A 17,772-nucleotide genomic window follows, 5' to 3' on the forward strand; every position below is an offset into this window, starting at 1 on the left:
ACGGTCTTGCTGAAGTAGTTATTGGAAAGGTAGAACTTCCATTGAGAACTAATTCAGCTTCTCATGAATGAGGGGACAGAGCCTAGTCATCTACATATCAGTTCATGAAATCTAGGTCCCAGTGTGCACACCAGGATGTGTGTGGACCCCGAAAACATCCAAGATAACATTGAGTATGAAAGATTTGAGATAATTGAGATGGCCTAGCTCTCCTTTTTTAAAACTGCCCAGGAGGTTGTTGGCCATACCATCCTTTCATTCTAATCAATTTCCCTCTAGAAAGCAGAGGAGTTTAAAGTACTATGTATACTATGGAGTATTGGCATTACCTTGTACCCATCCTTTCTTCCTTTCTTTCACACTCCATATCCTATTAGCTCTACCTTCAAAATAAGTTCAGAATCTGACCACTCCTCACTGCCGCACAGCTGCCTCCCCGGTCACAACCCCCATGATCTTCCACCTCCGTTATTGTAATCACCATCTAACTAGTCCATTCTTGCCTTCCTCCACAAATCAGCCATACAGATCTTTTAACATTTATGTCCCATCATGTCCCTTCTCTGCTCAACACCCTCCAATGGCTTCCTATTTCAGTCAGTAAAAGCCAAGGTCCTTATAATCACTTTTTTACATAATCTAGTCCTGTGGGCTCCTATCCACTCTCATTCATTGTTTGCCAGAAGAGCTATTCTTTATGCTATTTCTTAAACAGGGTGAGCATGCTTCATATTTAGATCTTTGCCCCCGCCATTACCTGTGCTAAGTATTCTCCTCTGATGTCCACATGACTTACTCCTTCATTCATCTGCTCAGACATCACCTTATAAGACAGACTTTCCCTGACCACCCTGTGTAAAGTAGCAACCACTGCATGCTCCCTATCCACTGCTTGCTCTCCGCCCCCCAAAGGATTTATCAACACCTGATACATTTTGTATGTTCTTTGTCTACCATATTCTACTAGAATGTAAGCTCCATGTGGCTAGGCCCTTTATCCTGCTGCCTGTTGTACCACTGGTACCTAGAACAATGTCTGGCATGCAATAGGTGTTGACGATTGTTTTTTGATGAAATGAATAGTCCATGCCCAATATTGTTCTATTGCTGATTATGGTGAGTGGAATAAAGTTGTTCCAAATGGCTAAAAGACTTTGACCATATCCACAATATTATAATATTATAATATTATTATTTTGACACTGGCAGCGCCCACTCTCAGAAGAAGAAAAGTAAGAGCACATGAGAACTAAGAAAAACAGGTGAAGAGAAAGTTCTGAAGCCAAGGAAGAAGCATAAAGTTGAGCTTGCCAAGGACAAACTGTGGCCTCTTTTGTAGTTTCACCCAGGTCGGACTCTGGTACATCAGGTCCTCGAAGAACGTCGTTTCATTATAACATTGATAAGAAAAAAATTTGATCCCTGCCTGGGGCCACTGTCTGTGTGGAGTTCGCACACTCTCACATGGCTGTATACGTTTTCTCTGGATACTCTAGTTTCCTCTCACATCCCAAAGATGTGCATGTGAAGTGAATTGGCACATCTAAATTGTCCCAATCTGAGTGAGTGTGGCTGTGTGTGTGAGTGCACCCTGTCCAGGGCAGGATCCTGCCTTACACCTGAGCTGTCCGCTGCAGGCTTCAGCTACCCATGATCCTGAACTGGAATATGAGGGTTGGAAAATAATTATCTTACTTGTTGTTATTCATCTTTATTAAATGTATGTATAGCTCACATTTATTTTAATGTTTAATATTAGAAGTGTTTCAGGTCTTTAGTTAGATGTTTGATGATGTTTTCATGACCAGAAATGTACCATAAGGACTTAAATCTTGTTTATACCAATAAACTCATAGTAAAATTGGTTTCATTATATCTCATTTCATTTCAAGTCACAGTTTCCAAGAATCTATTGATGACAACAAGTGAAGACTTCCTGTACATAATGATCTCTACCTCCAAGTTTCTCAATAGGCAAACTATGGCTCTTAAAATTACAGCTATAATTACCTGAAATGTTTTGATAACCCAATGGGTACAAGGTACATTGGAAACGAAGAGGAAGAATTGACCTAGAATATAATTGGAGTAAAAAAAAAAACACTGTCAGATTTTAGGGAAGATAAGCAGGAAAGGGAGGAGGCATTGCATTATACATATGCACATGATCCTAGCCTAAGAAATAAGAAACCGAATGAAAAGAGTTTTTGTGTTTAGGTAAAATGAGTCAAATGGAGCACTGTTTGCTATCGGTTGATGTGCCAGAAACAATAAGGTGTGATAGGCTTCTTTGAGCAACTAGAAATGGGTGATAAGGGAAAAATTTGAAGAACACATACATGCCTAATTAAAAAAGAAAAAAACAGGTCACAAATATCAAACAAGTACCTTAGTGTTTTGAGGGATTTAGTTTTTATTATAGAAGTTTTTATAACCAACCAGGGTAGATCTCTTTACTGATTTGTTCTTTCTGGTAGAAAAGAATTAAGCAATAACCTAGGGGTAGACAGATATTTTGCTCATAGTGGCCACGTGGTGATGACAAGGTTTTGGAACACAGCGAGGTGTCTTCGCGAATAACATGCAGGCAGGGCATTTGTATTCTACTTTAAGGTTGGAAATGTTTTCAATCATAAAATTCCAGTTTGGAGAAACTGCCACTCACTAGCTGTATGAATTTGGGCAAGTTAATTAAAACCATACCTCAGTTTCCTTATCCATGAAATGGGAATGAATACTAATAGTTTCTATCTCTGAGGTCTTTTAAAAGGATGAAATGAGGTCTGACATGTAGCAGAGTAAAATAGTGGTTAAACTATGGACTTGAGTCATATTGCCTGGTTTGAATCCCGAAGCTGCCATTTATTACTTGTGTGTCCTCGGTCACACTGCTATGCCTCAGTTTCTTCATCTGTAAAGTGGAGATAATACCTCATAGCATTTTTGTGAGGATTAAATGATTCAGTACACACACCATACTTAGAAGAGTGGCACAAAATGAGCATTCAATGAATATTAGCAATCATTGGCAAGATTCTTGACACCCAGCAATGATCTATACATGGACTCATTCTGTTTGGTAGCCCAGCTGGTCAAGGCCTTCTCTCAAGAGCCACCCCACCCTATCCTGACTTAGAATTAAGTACTGGAAATGTCTCAAGCCATTTGCAGTCATGAGTAACAGAGGTGCAAAGTCTATCTCAGGGTGATGAGAGAGAAGTTGGAGTCCACACTGTGAGCCAGATCCCAAGGCAACTGTGCAGAGTCCAAAAGGTATGATGGCCAAGAGGGAAAGGGCTGGTTGGTGAAAACTGTGGAAATTCTCTGCTCCAGAAGTGATTCTCTTAAGAGAAGCAGGAGGGTAGGGAATGAGTAGTTCAGGCACATTGGGCTAGTGAACAGAGTTGCTGGCAGAGTGCTCTGCTAACAGCTTGGTGGATCTATGTGGGAGGGTGTTGTAGAAGACCTCCCTCCTTCCTAGAATTAGGACCTTGGGTCTGATTCCTGGTGCAACAGAGAGACAGAATACACACTGGTTACTGGAATGTGTTGAGTGTATATTGTTCCTTGAGTTTCCTTTTTCTTAACTCATTCTCCAAGTCTAATCTATTGGCAAGTGCTGTTGACTCTGGAATCTCTCTCTAATTCACCTGATTCTCTCAGTCTCAACTGCTGCTTCTCTCGTCCATCATTTCTCTCATCTGGACTCCTGTTGTAGCCCCCTAAACATTTTCCGGTTACCCTTTTGTCCCCAATAAAACCTATTCTACACTTAGCAGTCAGCATAAACTTAAAAAAAAAATTTTAATAGATTTATTGAGCTATAAATCACATTTCTCTGATGGCTAATGATTAGGCGTCTTTTCATGTAAGAAGAAAATATAAGATGATCACATCAAAAGAAGAAAATACAAGATGAGAGATACTGTCATGGCCATCTTTGGAAGATAAAATGTTACACCTGAGCACTACTAGAAAGGAAATGTAACACAGAAAAATTAATCAATTCATTATTTCAACTTCATCTGAATCCTTGACACCACTTACATCATGGCAATCTTACATCATTTCTTTACTGAACTTGCTTCAACTTGGCAATGGTTATTTCAAATCTTCTCTGCTGTAGTAGCCACCATATATTTCTTACCTAACACCCATTTCCACTGCCCTTTCCACCTATCATATCTTTTTAAGAGGTGACAAAAGCTAAACACTCACTTTCCTGGCCTTTCTTGCATCTATATGACAGTTCTGGCCAGTGAGAGGTAAGCAGAAATGTAGTGTGGCTCTTCTGGACAAGCTCTTGCCTTGAACAAGAAGTTGATGCATGGAGTAGAGGCAGCCAGTCATACTGTGGCCCTCAGGGAAAGGCCTAAAGATTGGCAGAAATATTGGCTCTGATATCATTGAGTCATTGAACCAATGCAGCTGTCGACCTCCAGGCTCCCTATCCTGTAAGAAAAATGAACCCTTACGTAGCCTTGCTGTTTACGTTTTATTGAGCTGAGACTACTTTTCTCAACCCCGCCTCCTCCTCTACTTTCTCTCTTTATTCTCCACAGATTACCTTCCCTCCTCCTTTACAGAGAAAAGTCTTTCAGCTGGTTATTCTTTCACTTTCTTGTCCCCACCCCTACCTACTTACCTCCCTCCATAGCCATCCTGTTTCCTCTTTCCCTTCCATTACTGTAGAAGAAGGGTCCCTACTCCCTGGATGGGGAGTGGGGTATATAGGGAGATACCAATCTTGTATCCATTTTATCTTCCTTTTCCAACTCATCCTCATGTTCTGGGCCTCTGTCACTCATCAGCTATGTGACCTTAAGTCATGAAAGTAGCAAATATTTTATCCAGTGGATTCTAAGTCCAATAAAGGCACTGCACTAGGTGCTGGAGCATGCCAGGGCTAGGAAAGAGCCCAAGTAAAGCCAAAACTATTTACAAGGCAGGAGAATAGAGCCTTGGAGGAAATGAAAGTCAAAATGTGGCTGGGAGGGCAGAGAATAAGAAGGAAGGGCTCAGAAGGCAGAGCTGGAGAGAAAGACAGGGGCCAGAGTGAGCGGGGGTTCTATAAACTAGGCAGGGTAATGAATTTGGTTTTACCCCAAAACATCGGGACAGAAAGTAAATTAATCTCTCTGAGCCTCAATCTCTACTTAGGAAAATACGTTTTAGAACTATGCACTTAGACCTCAGTCCTTAGCTTTAGAGTTTCTTAAGGGCAAAGACCTGTATTTTAATGCATCTTCGTGTCCGCAAGGTAGGCGCTTAATAAATGCCTGCTGGAGGAATAAATGACATTGTGGAATCCTCCACAGACTTATTATTAAACAAATTAATCAATACATCTTTGCTCCTTGCTCTCCCCCCTCCTCTTTACTCGCCCTTCCTCCTTCTCCCCTCCCACGCCCGCCTGGTCCAATACTTTGCTGGATTCCCGCTTCCCTTCCCGGCCCCGCCCCCCCGCTGTCGCGAAGGCGAGCTTTACGGCAGCCGCGTTTTGGCGTTTGCGACAGCTGCGCTTTGCGGCAGCAGGGAGGGGCAGGCAGGCAGGAAGGCAAGCAGGAGACAGAATCGCAGGCGAGTGGCGGCGGGCGGAAGTGAGTCACTGAGCGTGTGTGAGGGAAGGCGAGAACAGGCGAGCGAGCAAGCAGCCCGCGCCGACTGCTCGCAGCACCAGCAAGGGCCGGCCACCCGCAGCCCTGCACCGAGGCCGGGCCGAGCCAAGCTGGGTCGGGCCCGGGCCATGCTGCTCACCGTGTACTGTGTGCGGAGGGACCTCTCCGAGGTGACCTTTTCCCTTCAAGTCGACGCCGACTTTGAGCTGCACAACTTCCGCGCGCTGTGCGAGCTGGAGTCCGGCATCCCCGCAGCCGAGAGCCAGGTAAGCCGGGCTGGGAGCGGGGCCTCTCTCCGGAGCTAGCCCTCCCGCCTCGGGGCCTCACGCTCTCCCTTTGCTACTGGTGAAGAATTGGGGGTGGAGGGAGCAGGATGGCCATTCCCGGCTCGCCCCCACATCCGGGAGGGAGCTGGAATCGGTAGCTGCCCCCACACACTCCGAGTTTGGGGTGGTGTAAGAGGGGAGGGAGAGGAGAACCTGACCGCAGACGCACCCACTGCAGCCTGAGGGGCGCGGGGACTGACCGCCCCACCTTTTGGCTCTTTGGCCCCTTCTCCCTTAACATGCCCAGTCTGGGACGTCTTTGTGGACCTAAGAAGAAGCCCTAGGTTTGCAAGAGTTCATACATCCTGCTTCCCCAACCAGAAATACCAGTTTGAATCACTGGAAGATGTTGATCTGCTTTTTTGGAGAGGGTTCCTGTTTAAGTAAACATAATTTACCTTTAAATGTACAGGTTTGTACTCTGAAGGGAAAAGTTTGGGACCGGCACTACCTTGTTTTGAGGCCTTTGGAAATGCTCTTTTCCCTTTCCCCTACTACATTGGTTTCTGGTTAATTTTTTTTTTTTTTTAAGCAGTTATTAGTGCAACTCAAACTATTTGTTTCTGTGGTTTTTTTCGCCTGGTATTAGACCAAAATCCCTTTTTCTTTCAGGTCACAATTCAGAGTTTGGGTCATTTCAAAGCTCAGTACTTTATGAGGTGTGGATGCTGGCTTTAAAATGGCCTAGTATCTTCTCAGTGTGATTTCCTTGTTTCATTTCCCTCCCTTGCTAGGTAGAAGTTAAGCTGCTCTTACATTTTAAATAAGCAGAGTAATTTATTCTCAAAATGCTTTGGGGTGCCACCGGAGTTGGTGACAATAACACCGTGGCCTTCACACTATAACATTTAAATCCTGACTTGATTAAGCAGACCTTGGAGGACATAGTCTAAATATTAAGAAAATTATAGAAATCCTTCAGGTCCCCAGAATGTAAATCTTGATTTCCCACTGCAGTTATGAAATAGTTCCAAAAACTGTTGCCCAACCACAGTTTGTTCTGCCCTACGTTATGATAAACAAATGGGTCAGTATTTTTTTCAGATTGGCGTATGATTTACACTGTGAACTTTAGAACTTTGGCATAAAGCTGAATAACCAGAAAGCATTTATTTCAGGGCAAAAGGTGTAACTCAATTACATACTGGCAGAAACTACCAAGAAATTGGTAAAAGGGATTTTTTGCGACTTCTACAAAAAGCTAATCCACAAAAACTCGGGAACCAATTCCTGTCAATTAATCCCTCAAGTGGAGAGCTAGAAAGAACAATTTAAGTAAGGAGTGAAAATCAACTCTTAAATTTTTGAAGGTGACTTTTTCCATTGCCACTTCCCTCCCGCTGTTATAGTAACCCTGGTTATAATCACCAGCTGGCAGGGGAAATAAAAAGTTAAAATGTAAATTGATTTTGTTGTTATTAGGGCTTGGAAGAAGACAGATTGAAATTGTGTTCCTTCGCTTTTTGAGATGGCCATAACAGGAAATTTTAAAAAATTAAAGAGGATATCTCATTGAAAAACAATTAATCGTATGGTCAAAGCAGGCACTGTCCTCTCCCGGCTCAGAATGTTAAGAATATTTTACTAATTAAACAACTAGGCCAACTCCAAATTCTTATTCCTTTGGTCAACATTTTGGCATTTACTTCCATCCCAGGCCAAATTAGCATATGGAAACCTGGGCTCCAACTACCCTTAAGCCTGTATTGTATAGCTGTAAACAGCTCCCCTTTTCCAAGTTGTTTTGTTGGCTCCATTGTAACTTAACAGTATCTATTTAAAGATGTCTGGTGGTCGGTTGGTCATCTTTCATTTTCAGTTGCTCTGCCCATCAGGCAGGAAGAGGATCCACCCTAGACATTTGAGTCATTTCCTTTCACCAAATCATTATAGTTTTTACCCACAAATATAGCACCTTCACTCACATGAGATCCCCCCACTCTTATCTCCTAGGGTTCTCCTTTATTACTCACCTTCCCTTCCTCCCTCTGACAGTTCTGCTGTTTTACCTCACTCATCTTATTTATCTTCTCTATTATCATTCTTCACCTTCATTTCTAAAAGGAATATTTTTTCTTATGTTCTTGGCTATTTTTTCTTGTCACTATGTGTCCAGACCACTGGTCTCCAAACCTTTTCAGTCATGTGTCCATCTGAGTAACATGTTTTGGAACATTCATCTTTGCGATTTATATAAAATAAATTATATACATGAGCTAATATGTGTATTATATATGCATGTATATTACATGTATATAATAACTATAAGCATCAACTACATTATATACATGAAGTAGTATGTACCTTATAAACAGGCACAGAATAGAATTGAAGGAAGGATAAAAATAAATGGAAATGGAAATTCTAATATTTTCTATTTTCGTTTTAACATTCTTAAAGAATTGTCTTATGTTGAGGATCACTGGTTTAGAATTTAGCCTTTCACATCACCAATTGTGCATAAGCATACACTTCGAAAAGGTGTTAATTTTTAACAGCTCTGGTCTGATTATAGTAGTTATAATGCGATGATAACAAATTTAGAATAGAAACCATCTCTACTCGTACATGTGATTAAAGCCGGGTGTGTTCCATCTCTTAATACAAGTGCAGGCTGGGAAGCCAGGCACGGCTGTTTGATGCTTCCATGCAGACTTGGCTGGGCAAACTTCAAACAATTATCAGAACTTAGTTTCACTTTAAGGTCTTTGTATTATTGAAACATTGTTGTAATTTACCCCTGTAGGTGGCATGTGGTGGAAAAAAAAAAAAAAAAGTGCAGAATATGTAAGGACTCGCAAATGAAAGACATATTTAAATGCCAAATAATAGCAGTAATTTACAATTAGTATGATCCTGGAAATGTAGCTCTGCACACAGCATGATTTGTGGTTTGTAAAACACTATTTTAAACCAGTGGAAACTGAAATTTCCTATTGTAGCTGTTTTAGGTATGTCTATTTTCTCAGATAATTTTCACCTATTTTTTTTCTGATAAATACTACGTATCATGAAAAACTTGTAACAAAAAAAAGTGAAGAAGAACATAATTACTTATTCCCTCATAACCCAGAGATAACTGCAGTTTACTTTTTAGTATATATTTTTTTAGTTTTTTCCTATTTATAGTTTAAATATATCTTTTAAATATGATGATCCGAGTGTATAAACAATTTCATATCTTTCCTCAGTCAATACTACGTTGTCGGGATTCTTCCGTATATTATAAATTCTTCACATTTATTATTTATATGGCCACATGATACATCCTCCACATATACTAGAATTTATTTAACAATTTTCATATTCCTGGGTATTTGAATTTGGGAAAATTGGAAGCAGTTACGAGTAACATTTCCATGGATACCTGTGTACTTAAGAGTTTGTCTTCATTTCTTATCATTTTCTCAGTATAAATTCTTAGGGAATTACCAGGTCTTTCGAAGAGCTTTTAGAACTTTTGCCAAATTATCTTCCAGAATGGTTGTAAAAGTAAAGCTGACTGTTACATGGCACGGTATATGTCGATCACTTGGTGTATAGTGGGCTTTCAGTTAATGGTAGATACTGTTATGAAGCCATTCAAATGTGATTCCAAAGGTTTTGTGGCCAGTTTATGGTCCTTAATGCTAGAAGTAATGTTATGATTCTCTTGATCGAAGGTACTCCTTTAGAGACCAGAAAGCATTTGACATCATGCTTAAGTGTGTTGAAGTTGTATTAGTTTGTTTTCGTATGTTGATTAGTACCAGAATTTAATCTCTGGGATGCCTCCTCTGGAATGAGTACTATCATTTCTGCCACTTGTGCAGATTAAGACCTGTAACCGTACAAATGTTCCTGCTGTATGTTTTTATAACTGTCAAAACAAAAATTTTAAACTTCGTAGCCTTTGAGTTGGATATGATGAACGGTGGAAAGCATCACCAATGCCGTTACCAGAATTCATTTTGTTTTTACTGGTAGAAATTTGAAACCATTGGTGTGATAAATATATTAAGTTGGAAAATCATTGGGATTTATTCTGAGCTGTAAAATATTTGTCTTCCTTAGACTCTTAACCCTCTTTTAACAAAAAGAAATGATAATTTCATCTAAGCTTTTTATTTCATTTATGTCCTTGGATTAAAATGGAATACACCTGCTACTTTGACTTTGTGAAGAATGTTTGCTCCTCACCCACAATCCCCAGTCCAGTATTTTTAGGAAGTTGGGGCAGATAGCATTGTTATATATTTCATATACATGTTTGATGTATATGAAATATATAACATTTTTATTGCTAGATCAGGCTGCCCCCCTTAAAAAAAAAAAAAGGTATATTGTCGTCTAAGGAAAGACTGCTAACTGAGCAGTGGAGTGGCGTATGGCATTTGTAAAGTGGAAGCCCAGAGAGTGAGGGGTGGTAGTGTTTCTTTCTTTGTGTTCGGGGCAGGGGATACATTGAGCAATGAATGGGTGGCATTTGATCCCCCTGGTGAGTATAGGCCCTTAATGGTGATGGATGGCTTAATAGCTCTTGTCAAGGTTGCTCATCTAATTCACCAGGCCACTTTGGGCTTTTATTTGGGAGAGTTGTATGTGGTGCTGAGGAAGAGTATGGGCTTTAAAGTCAGGCAGATGTGGTTCTGCTCCCAGTTCTCTTAATAGCTATGTTGCCTCAGGTCGCTCAACTCTTTGTTTCCCTGTCCATAAAATGGGACAAATAATGCCTACCACATAAGATGATTATGAGACTTAAATGAGAGGCTTTGAGGATTAAGTGGGAGACTGAGAACCTAGTATGATGCTGGCGCTTCATTGAAGCTCATTCACTGATAGCTGTTTACTATTAAGCCTTTCCAGGTAGCCTTTCCAGCTTGAAGAGAATTCAGCGATCTTGTGAATAGGAGGATTCTGATTCTCCTAGGTTTGATTGCTTGTTGTAGATAAATAAATGTTCTCCTATAAGTACAGTTAGAATATGTTGACTAATTGTGTATCTCTAAATATACTAATTGTTGAATTCGTGAACCAGGGAAATTAAGGAATAGGCCTTGGACGACTGATGCGTTCATAGAGACAGCTTCACGATGTTGACGTCACTTTGTGAGAGCTGCCTGCCTGGCATTTCTCTGGGCATGCCTGTTCTTTCTTGCTACACCTCAACCTGCGACACTTGTCACTTGGGACTTATAGTGGTTTTTCCAAGCAATCTCACAAGTTATAAAATGATTCTCAGGTTGTATTGCAAACAATTCTGGTGTGCTTTTACTGTGAGATATATACTTATATAAGGGAGTGTGACTGGTTGATAGAGTAACAGGTCCAGTCTGTTGTGACATGTTTTAATTTTGCAAGTGAGGGGAAGAACTAACAATGTTTTTTCAAATCATGTATATAATCTATAGAATATAATTGGATTTACAGATTCTGTAGTTCAGTTATTTCCTCATCCCCATAAGTTTTTATTTTAAAATGTACTAAATTCTGTTTTCTCTTAGTTCAGTTCCTTATTTCAGTGTCAATTCTAAGAGCAGATATGACTGATCCCTTTTTTTTTTTTTTTTTTTCCAGTTTAAATTCTGTATTTTTCCATTTCTGTGTCAGGCATTCTTAACTATGAGAGCTGTGAGGACATGCAAGGAAACATTGTGAAATGGTAGTGTAGCAGAAAGACCTGGAAGGGACAGCTGTAATGAGTATCTAGCCCCAAGTGCTTGCTTGACAAATGGGAAACGTGAAGCCTGGACCAGCCAGTGATGGGGCGGGGCCCGTGTCGGAGCCAGGATGGAACTCCGGTTCCTCAGCTTGCATGTGGCCTGGTGAAAAGTGAATCGTGAGGAAGAAAAACTTGTCAAAGACTGAGTTTATTCTGAATGCCCCTCTGGAGCGTATAATGATGCAGGGTGGTTTTATATTCCTTCGTGGTAAAATTATAGCGTGCCCTTTGTGTGTTCCTGTCCTTCCCACAGCACATCGCTTCATCTATTTTTATGCACTCAGGCTTTCTTTCTTTGGTGTTTGATTGCACATCATAAAAATATTTTACTAGTAGTACACCCCTGTTCCTTTTTCCCATATGCGTTTAATTGTTCTTTTCTGAAGGCCTTCCACTCATAAACGTGAGTGATAAAAATATGAGCGATAAAACATGGGTGGTAGAAAAGAAGGGAGAATGCAGGAAGGATGAGGTCTGGGAACCCTTTAGACTTGCCAGTGTGCAGGAGTATTTGAAAATGGACACATTGGGATATGATGTACCGTGTGATAACTAAAGTTAAAAATACCGTATCATATATTTGAAAGTTACTACCATAGTAAATCTTAAATATTTTTAAGATTTAAGATTTAAAAATATTTTGTAACTGAACGAGGTGATGGATGTGAACTACACTTACTGTGTACATATATGAAACGATCATGCTGTGTACCTGAAACTAGTAGCGTTTATGTGTCAGCGCTGTCTCACTAAAATGGGGGCGAGGGGTGTAGACACATTACCTAACAGTATTAGCAGACCCAGAATAGACCATTCCCACTCCCCTCCCTGTTCAAAGTTGAATCTAAAATTATATCCACTATGTCCATAGATTCATTTGTCCTTTAATTCAACAAATAGTAGGGCATTATTTATCTAACAGGTCCTATTCTAGGCACTTGATACGGCAAGTAAAACCAAGTCCTCGTCCTCAAGTAGCTTACATTTTAGTGGGGCAGAAAGGCAATAAAGAAATAAATATATAATATGTGAGGTGTGAGGGGATTAGAGGAGGTTTCCGAAGAGGTAATGTTTGATCAGAGACCTAAAATGACTGGGGAAAGAACATTCCTCAGAAGAGCAAGTGAGATACAGCAGTCATGGTATAAGATGAGGTCAGAGGAAGAGCTGGGACCCGGTACTTTGAGCCTCGATGGTGGGAAGGTCTTCAGCTTTTATATTAGGTGTGGTGGGAAACTGCTGGAGGGTTTTGAGCAGGAGTGACATAATGTGATGAAGAGGAAAACTAGTCTTTCTGCTTTGCGCCATGTCGCTTCTCAGTCCTTCGTTCTGTTGACTCTTTTTCTGATTGTAGATTGTCTATGCTGAAAGACCTCTCACAGACAACCACAGATCACTGGCTTCTTACGGCTTGAAAGATGGAGACGTCGTGATTTTACGACAGAAGGAGAATGCAGACCCTCGACCTCCAGTGCATTTTCCAAGTAAGACATCTCAGCATGGTTCAGCGTCCCCTGACACAAGCATCAGTACAGTACAGCACAGTGTAGTGGTTCAGAGTTTTGGATTAGCTTTAGATGCAGACTACCAAGATACAGATCTGGACTCTGCCCCTTGCTTGTTGTGTAACCTTGAGCAAATTAACTTTTGTGAGTCAGTTTCCTCATCCATAAGGTACTATAACTAACCCAACTCCTAGAATTAATGTGAGAATAATGCCTGTGAAACCTTGAGCACAGAGCAGGCCCTCAGAAGATCCCAGCTTCTGTGGTTATCAGTGATGGTTTCATCTTCAGGAAGGACTCGAGAGGCTACATAGGCCTGATTTCTGGACTGACTTAGCTGCTGGAGTTCAGCGGCAGGCCTTTGTGGTGCATTTTACGATCAGCCAGGCACTTGGAGCCGCCTTTCACCTGATCTCTGAACTCAGATGTAAGGGAAGAGACTCCTCCTCTTAATTTATTATCGTTAACAGACGAAACTCTGATTTTAAATAACGCCTTCCAAGTTACATAGCTAGTGAAGGGACAGGACTTAAAACTTGGTGCTTTTTCCATTACACTGAGTTTTATGAACATTAGCAGCTGGGTGGTTCTTTCTCACCAGCTTTGTTAATTATGTAGAAAGAAACAATTATTTGTTTTAGACGCTCCATCTAGAGTAGGTTTTCATAATCTGGAATTTGCGCCTTGGGGTTTAAGAGGGTTTTCTGTCCCCGAGTAAGAAGCAGAGTGTGTGTGGGTGGGTTTGTGTGCATTTGCTGGGGCAGGGTCCATAGCTTTTTAAGATACTCAGGTTTATGATCTACGAAAGTTTACAGGGTTCTGATGTGGAACTACTTGATGAAATGTGTTAATTTTTTCCCATTCCCTGCCATATCCTCATAGGTTTCTTTCAAGTGTTTAGTCTCTAGGTCACTTGGTTTTTAAATTCATGGTAGCAGCTGATAGGTGTCCAGGTGGTGACAGACTGCAGCTTAGGACACAGTGCTTCCATTTAGCCTGAAACTGGGGCTGTAAGAGGTCGTCAAGCACTGTTCCTCCCAGATCTGGATTCCATTACTCCCTTGGGGCTACTGTTAAACTTTAGAAAGAGCATAGTCGTTCAGATATGCCACTCAGTAAAACCCAAATCTTCTTTCGATTAATTTGGTGAGAATGTTAGTTCTGGAGCCTTACTGTCCTTTTTTTTTCCCCCTCTGTACTGTCCCATATGGACGAGAGATCCAATGGGTGAAGGTGGGATGGGATCGGGTCTATAAGGTGAACAGGCATTCAGAATTATTTTGACGTGAACGGACTCTCAAAATAAGGATAGCAGGGTTGGCGATAACATTTCTCAACCTGCAAAGAAGGCCTTCCCACATGTGTTCGCTAGACAGTAGGATTGCCTCACAGAGATCATGCCAGCCACGTCACCTTTTCATTAGTTGGAAGTTTATACATACATATGTGTATGCGCACGCGCACACTCTCCCCCCCACCCCCCCAGCTGCCAGCTGGGGTCTTTTTGAAGAAAGTGACTACTTATACCCATGCTAAGTAGTAGAAACCTTATGCCCGAGTTGAAGCATTCCTTTCTTCTCTTTGGGGTCCAGATGGCTTCAGGATAGCCCCAGACTTGGGACAAGTGTGACCATCAGATACATTCTGAGATTTAAGAAACGGGGATGTACTTAGTCCTATCCCTCATTCTGGCTCTACTTTTCTATTCTTTTCTTTTTCCTTTTTAAAAAATAAAACTTTTTTAAATAATAGCTTAATGAGATCATTCATATACCACACGATTCACTCATTTAAAGGATACAAGTCAATGATTCTTAGCATATTTAGAGTTGTGCAACCATCACTGCAATCAATTTTAGCACATTTTGTCACCTTAAAAAGAAACCCTGTGCCCATTCGCAGTCACTCCCCACCTGCCCCCAGTCCTCCTGGCAACCATCAGTCTACTTTCTGTCTCTGTGTATTTTCCTATCTGGACATTTCATATAAATGGCATCATATAATATTTGGGTCCTTTGTGTAAAGCTCCTTTTCATTTTACTTTCATTTTAGTAAGGTCACCTCAGCCTGGAGTATAGAACCTGCGAGTCGTAGCCTCTCAGCCTGTCGGCACTGAGGACCCGTGCGGGTTCCTGTTCTGTTTTTCTCTCCTGTGAAGTGGTCACACCTGCCAGCACCCCGGGTGCGAGAAGTCGGCAGTGATGCACAGAAGAAAGTGCAAATTCAAAGAACTGATGTGTGTAACACACAGACTCGTAGAATTCAACATCTAATTATGCAGTTTTATTTATTGAGACTAGCTTTAATTTTTTTAAAACAAAAATAAATTCAAACATCTATTTTAAGATATTTTCTAAACCACAAATTGGAGGTTGCCACCATTATCTGTGCTCCCCACACCCCGCTTTTCTATTCTTTCCTACCTGTTCGTTCTCAGACTGCAATCTATACCCAAAGTCGGCATGAGAAGGGGCAAGGGAGAGGGCATTAGAATGTCTGCGATTACCTCTTAACTATTACTACATACCATGTCTGAGCAAATGTTCTGCTGTTTCCTTCAAATGCTTGTTTTTATGGAGTCATTTGAAGTAAACTGAATCGGTTTTCCCCAACAGACTTACCCCGAATAGACTTTCGTAGTATAGCTGTGCCTGGCACATCGAGCTCCCGGCAGCGGCAGCCACCAGGAGCACAGCAGTCCCACTCATCTCCCGGAGAAATAGCTTCATCTCCTCAGGGCTTGGACAATCCAGCCTTGCTCCGAGACATGTTGCTGGCCAACCCCCATGAGCTGTCCTTGCTGAAGGAACGCAACCCGCCCCTGGCGGACGCTCTGCTCAGCGGTGATCTCGGTAAGCTTATCAGTCCGGAAGGCCACCAAGCTGACCTGAGGTGAAGTGCTGTGTCGCGGCAAATGTGGAGACACTCAAGCAACTAGTGTGTTCAACCCACTGTGTCACATGATTTGTTGAACATATCAGTTGATCCGTGAGAGGTAAATTAGTGCTAAGGTCAAAGGCCGAGTTCATTGGCAGCAGAGACAGAATTTTAGGGCCTCACGGAGTTCTGAAATCCAGTTAGACAAGCCCCTTCCATTCGCATTTTTTCCCCAAATTTTTAATAGCACATAACCTGGGTGCTGATATTTTAACCTGTTTAATTAGACCTTTAATTAGAACACCAATAAATCAGCTGATGCCTTTTAGTTACAGGAAACAGGCCCAACACCATCAGTCTGTGTAGCAAAATGGATCCCCCTATTTACTCATCCACCCCAGGTTTAACATGTAGCAGGGTTCTTACCAACAGCTTATGTAGAGCCATATTTGAGCCATTCTTTTATTTAACAGAACATTTATTTTTAGTCATCTTTATGAATAAAATTTTCTCTGTAAATTTCTCCAGTTTTACTCTTGGGTTTATGAAACTATGCTGATTAAATTTTAAAACGTAGATACTTAACTCATTCCTCAATAACTATTTTTTAATTGAAGTAATATTCACCTACAGAGAAATATACAGATTTTAAGTATACAGTTCGTTGAGTTTTGGCAAACTCATGCAATCACTGCCCCAATCAAGATAGAGAACATTTCTCTTACTTCAAAATGTAGCATTATTTTCACTTATAGTCAGTTTTCTTCCCTTATAGGTTACCACTATTGTGATAATCATTGGATTAGTTTTACTTATTTTTGATCTTCATGTAAATGGAATCATACCAGTATGTCCTCTTGTGTCCAGCTTGTTTCTCTCAACTTAATATTGTTTAGATTCATCCATATTGTGTGTATTAGTTCATATGACCATTATCTTGGTTTCTTTAATTTCTTATGCATCGTATGTAATTGCCAAAGACCAATTACACATTTAAATGTGCCCCCATTTAATAAATAGAAAAATAAAGGTGGTTCTTGTAATATATACCTTATAGCAAGCAATATTTTCTCTTTACTAATTTTCCTGCCTTATCACCTACGAGGTAGTAATAGATAGGCTAACAATAGTTTGCATTTAATTTATCTGCTTTAAGGCAGAGAGTATTATAATGGAAATGAAACTAGAAGAGGAGAAAGGGGTTTGTGATACTCTTTTTATTTTTCAGTAGCAGAATAAGGACAATGGGGAGGGGAAAAGTGGGGTCACTTATCTGCCACACAGATATCGTTCCCCACTGATTTAAATTGAAAAGTCGTTATTTCTGAGTAGAAACAATATGATGGATAACTTTCTGTAAGACTAAATGATTTGGCAAATGCTTTATTTCTTTACACTGAATTTAGGTGAAGAAGTCGCCTCAAAGAATAGAAAGTAAATATAATTGCTTTTATTTAATTTTTACGCATCCTTTCTACATCTCTTACAGTTGTATTTTGAGAAATTGTTTGATGTGGAAAAGTACTAATGAAGCATGAAATCTGATGGCACTTAAGATTTCCACCCTTATTTTTGTAGAGAAATTTTCTAGGGTCCTTGTGGAGCAGCAGCAAGACCGAGCCAGGAGAGAGCAAGAAAGGATTCGTCTCTTTTCTGCTGACCCGTTTGATCTTGAAGCTCAGGCAAAAATAGAAGAAGATATAAGGTAATGATGCCTTAGCCTCAAGAGCAAAAGTTGGAGAGTC

At 40.7% G+C, this 17,772-nt stretch overlaps 1 protein-coding gene across 5 annotated transcripts in view; it reads left to right on the top strand.

Annotated features, from left to right (window-relative positions):
* The first annotated feature begins 5,558 nt into the window (after positions 1 to 5,558).
* DDI2 (DNA damage inducible 1 homolog 2) overlaps positions 5,559 to 17,772 on the top strand; it is a 35,366-nt gene continuing 23,152 nt past the window's right edge. Inside the window, exons 1-4 of one of the 5 annotated variants that reach the window (XM_016128295.2) lie at positions 5,559 to 5,884; positions 13,000 to 13,129; positions 15,766 to 16,002; positions 17,606 to 17,732. In XM_016128295.2, the coding sequence (XP_015983781.2) occupies positions 5,747 to 5,884; positions 13,000 to 13,129; positions 15,766 to 16,002; positions 17,606 to 17,732 (632 nt within the window). In that variant the 5' untranslated portion in view covers positions 5,559 to 5,746. Of the gene's footprint in view, positions 5,885 to 12,999; positions 13,130 to 15,765; positions 16,003 to 17,605; positions 17,733 to 17,772 lie in introns of those variants that run through there. The other 4 variants (XM_016128299.2, XM_016128300.2, XM_016128296.2 and 1 more) reach the window with 4 other exon arrangements.

Source organism: Rousettus aegyptiacus, unplaced genomic scaffold, assembly GCF_014176215.1.
Source record: "Rousettus aegyptiacus isolate mRouAeg1 unplaced genomic scaffold, mRouAeg1.p scaffold_m13_p_1, whole genome shotgun sequence".
Taxonomy (NCBI): domain Eukaryota; kingdom Metazoa; phylum Chordata; class Mammalia; order Chiroptera; family Pteropodidae; genus Rousettus; species Rousettus aegyptiacus.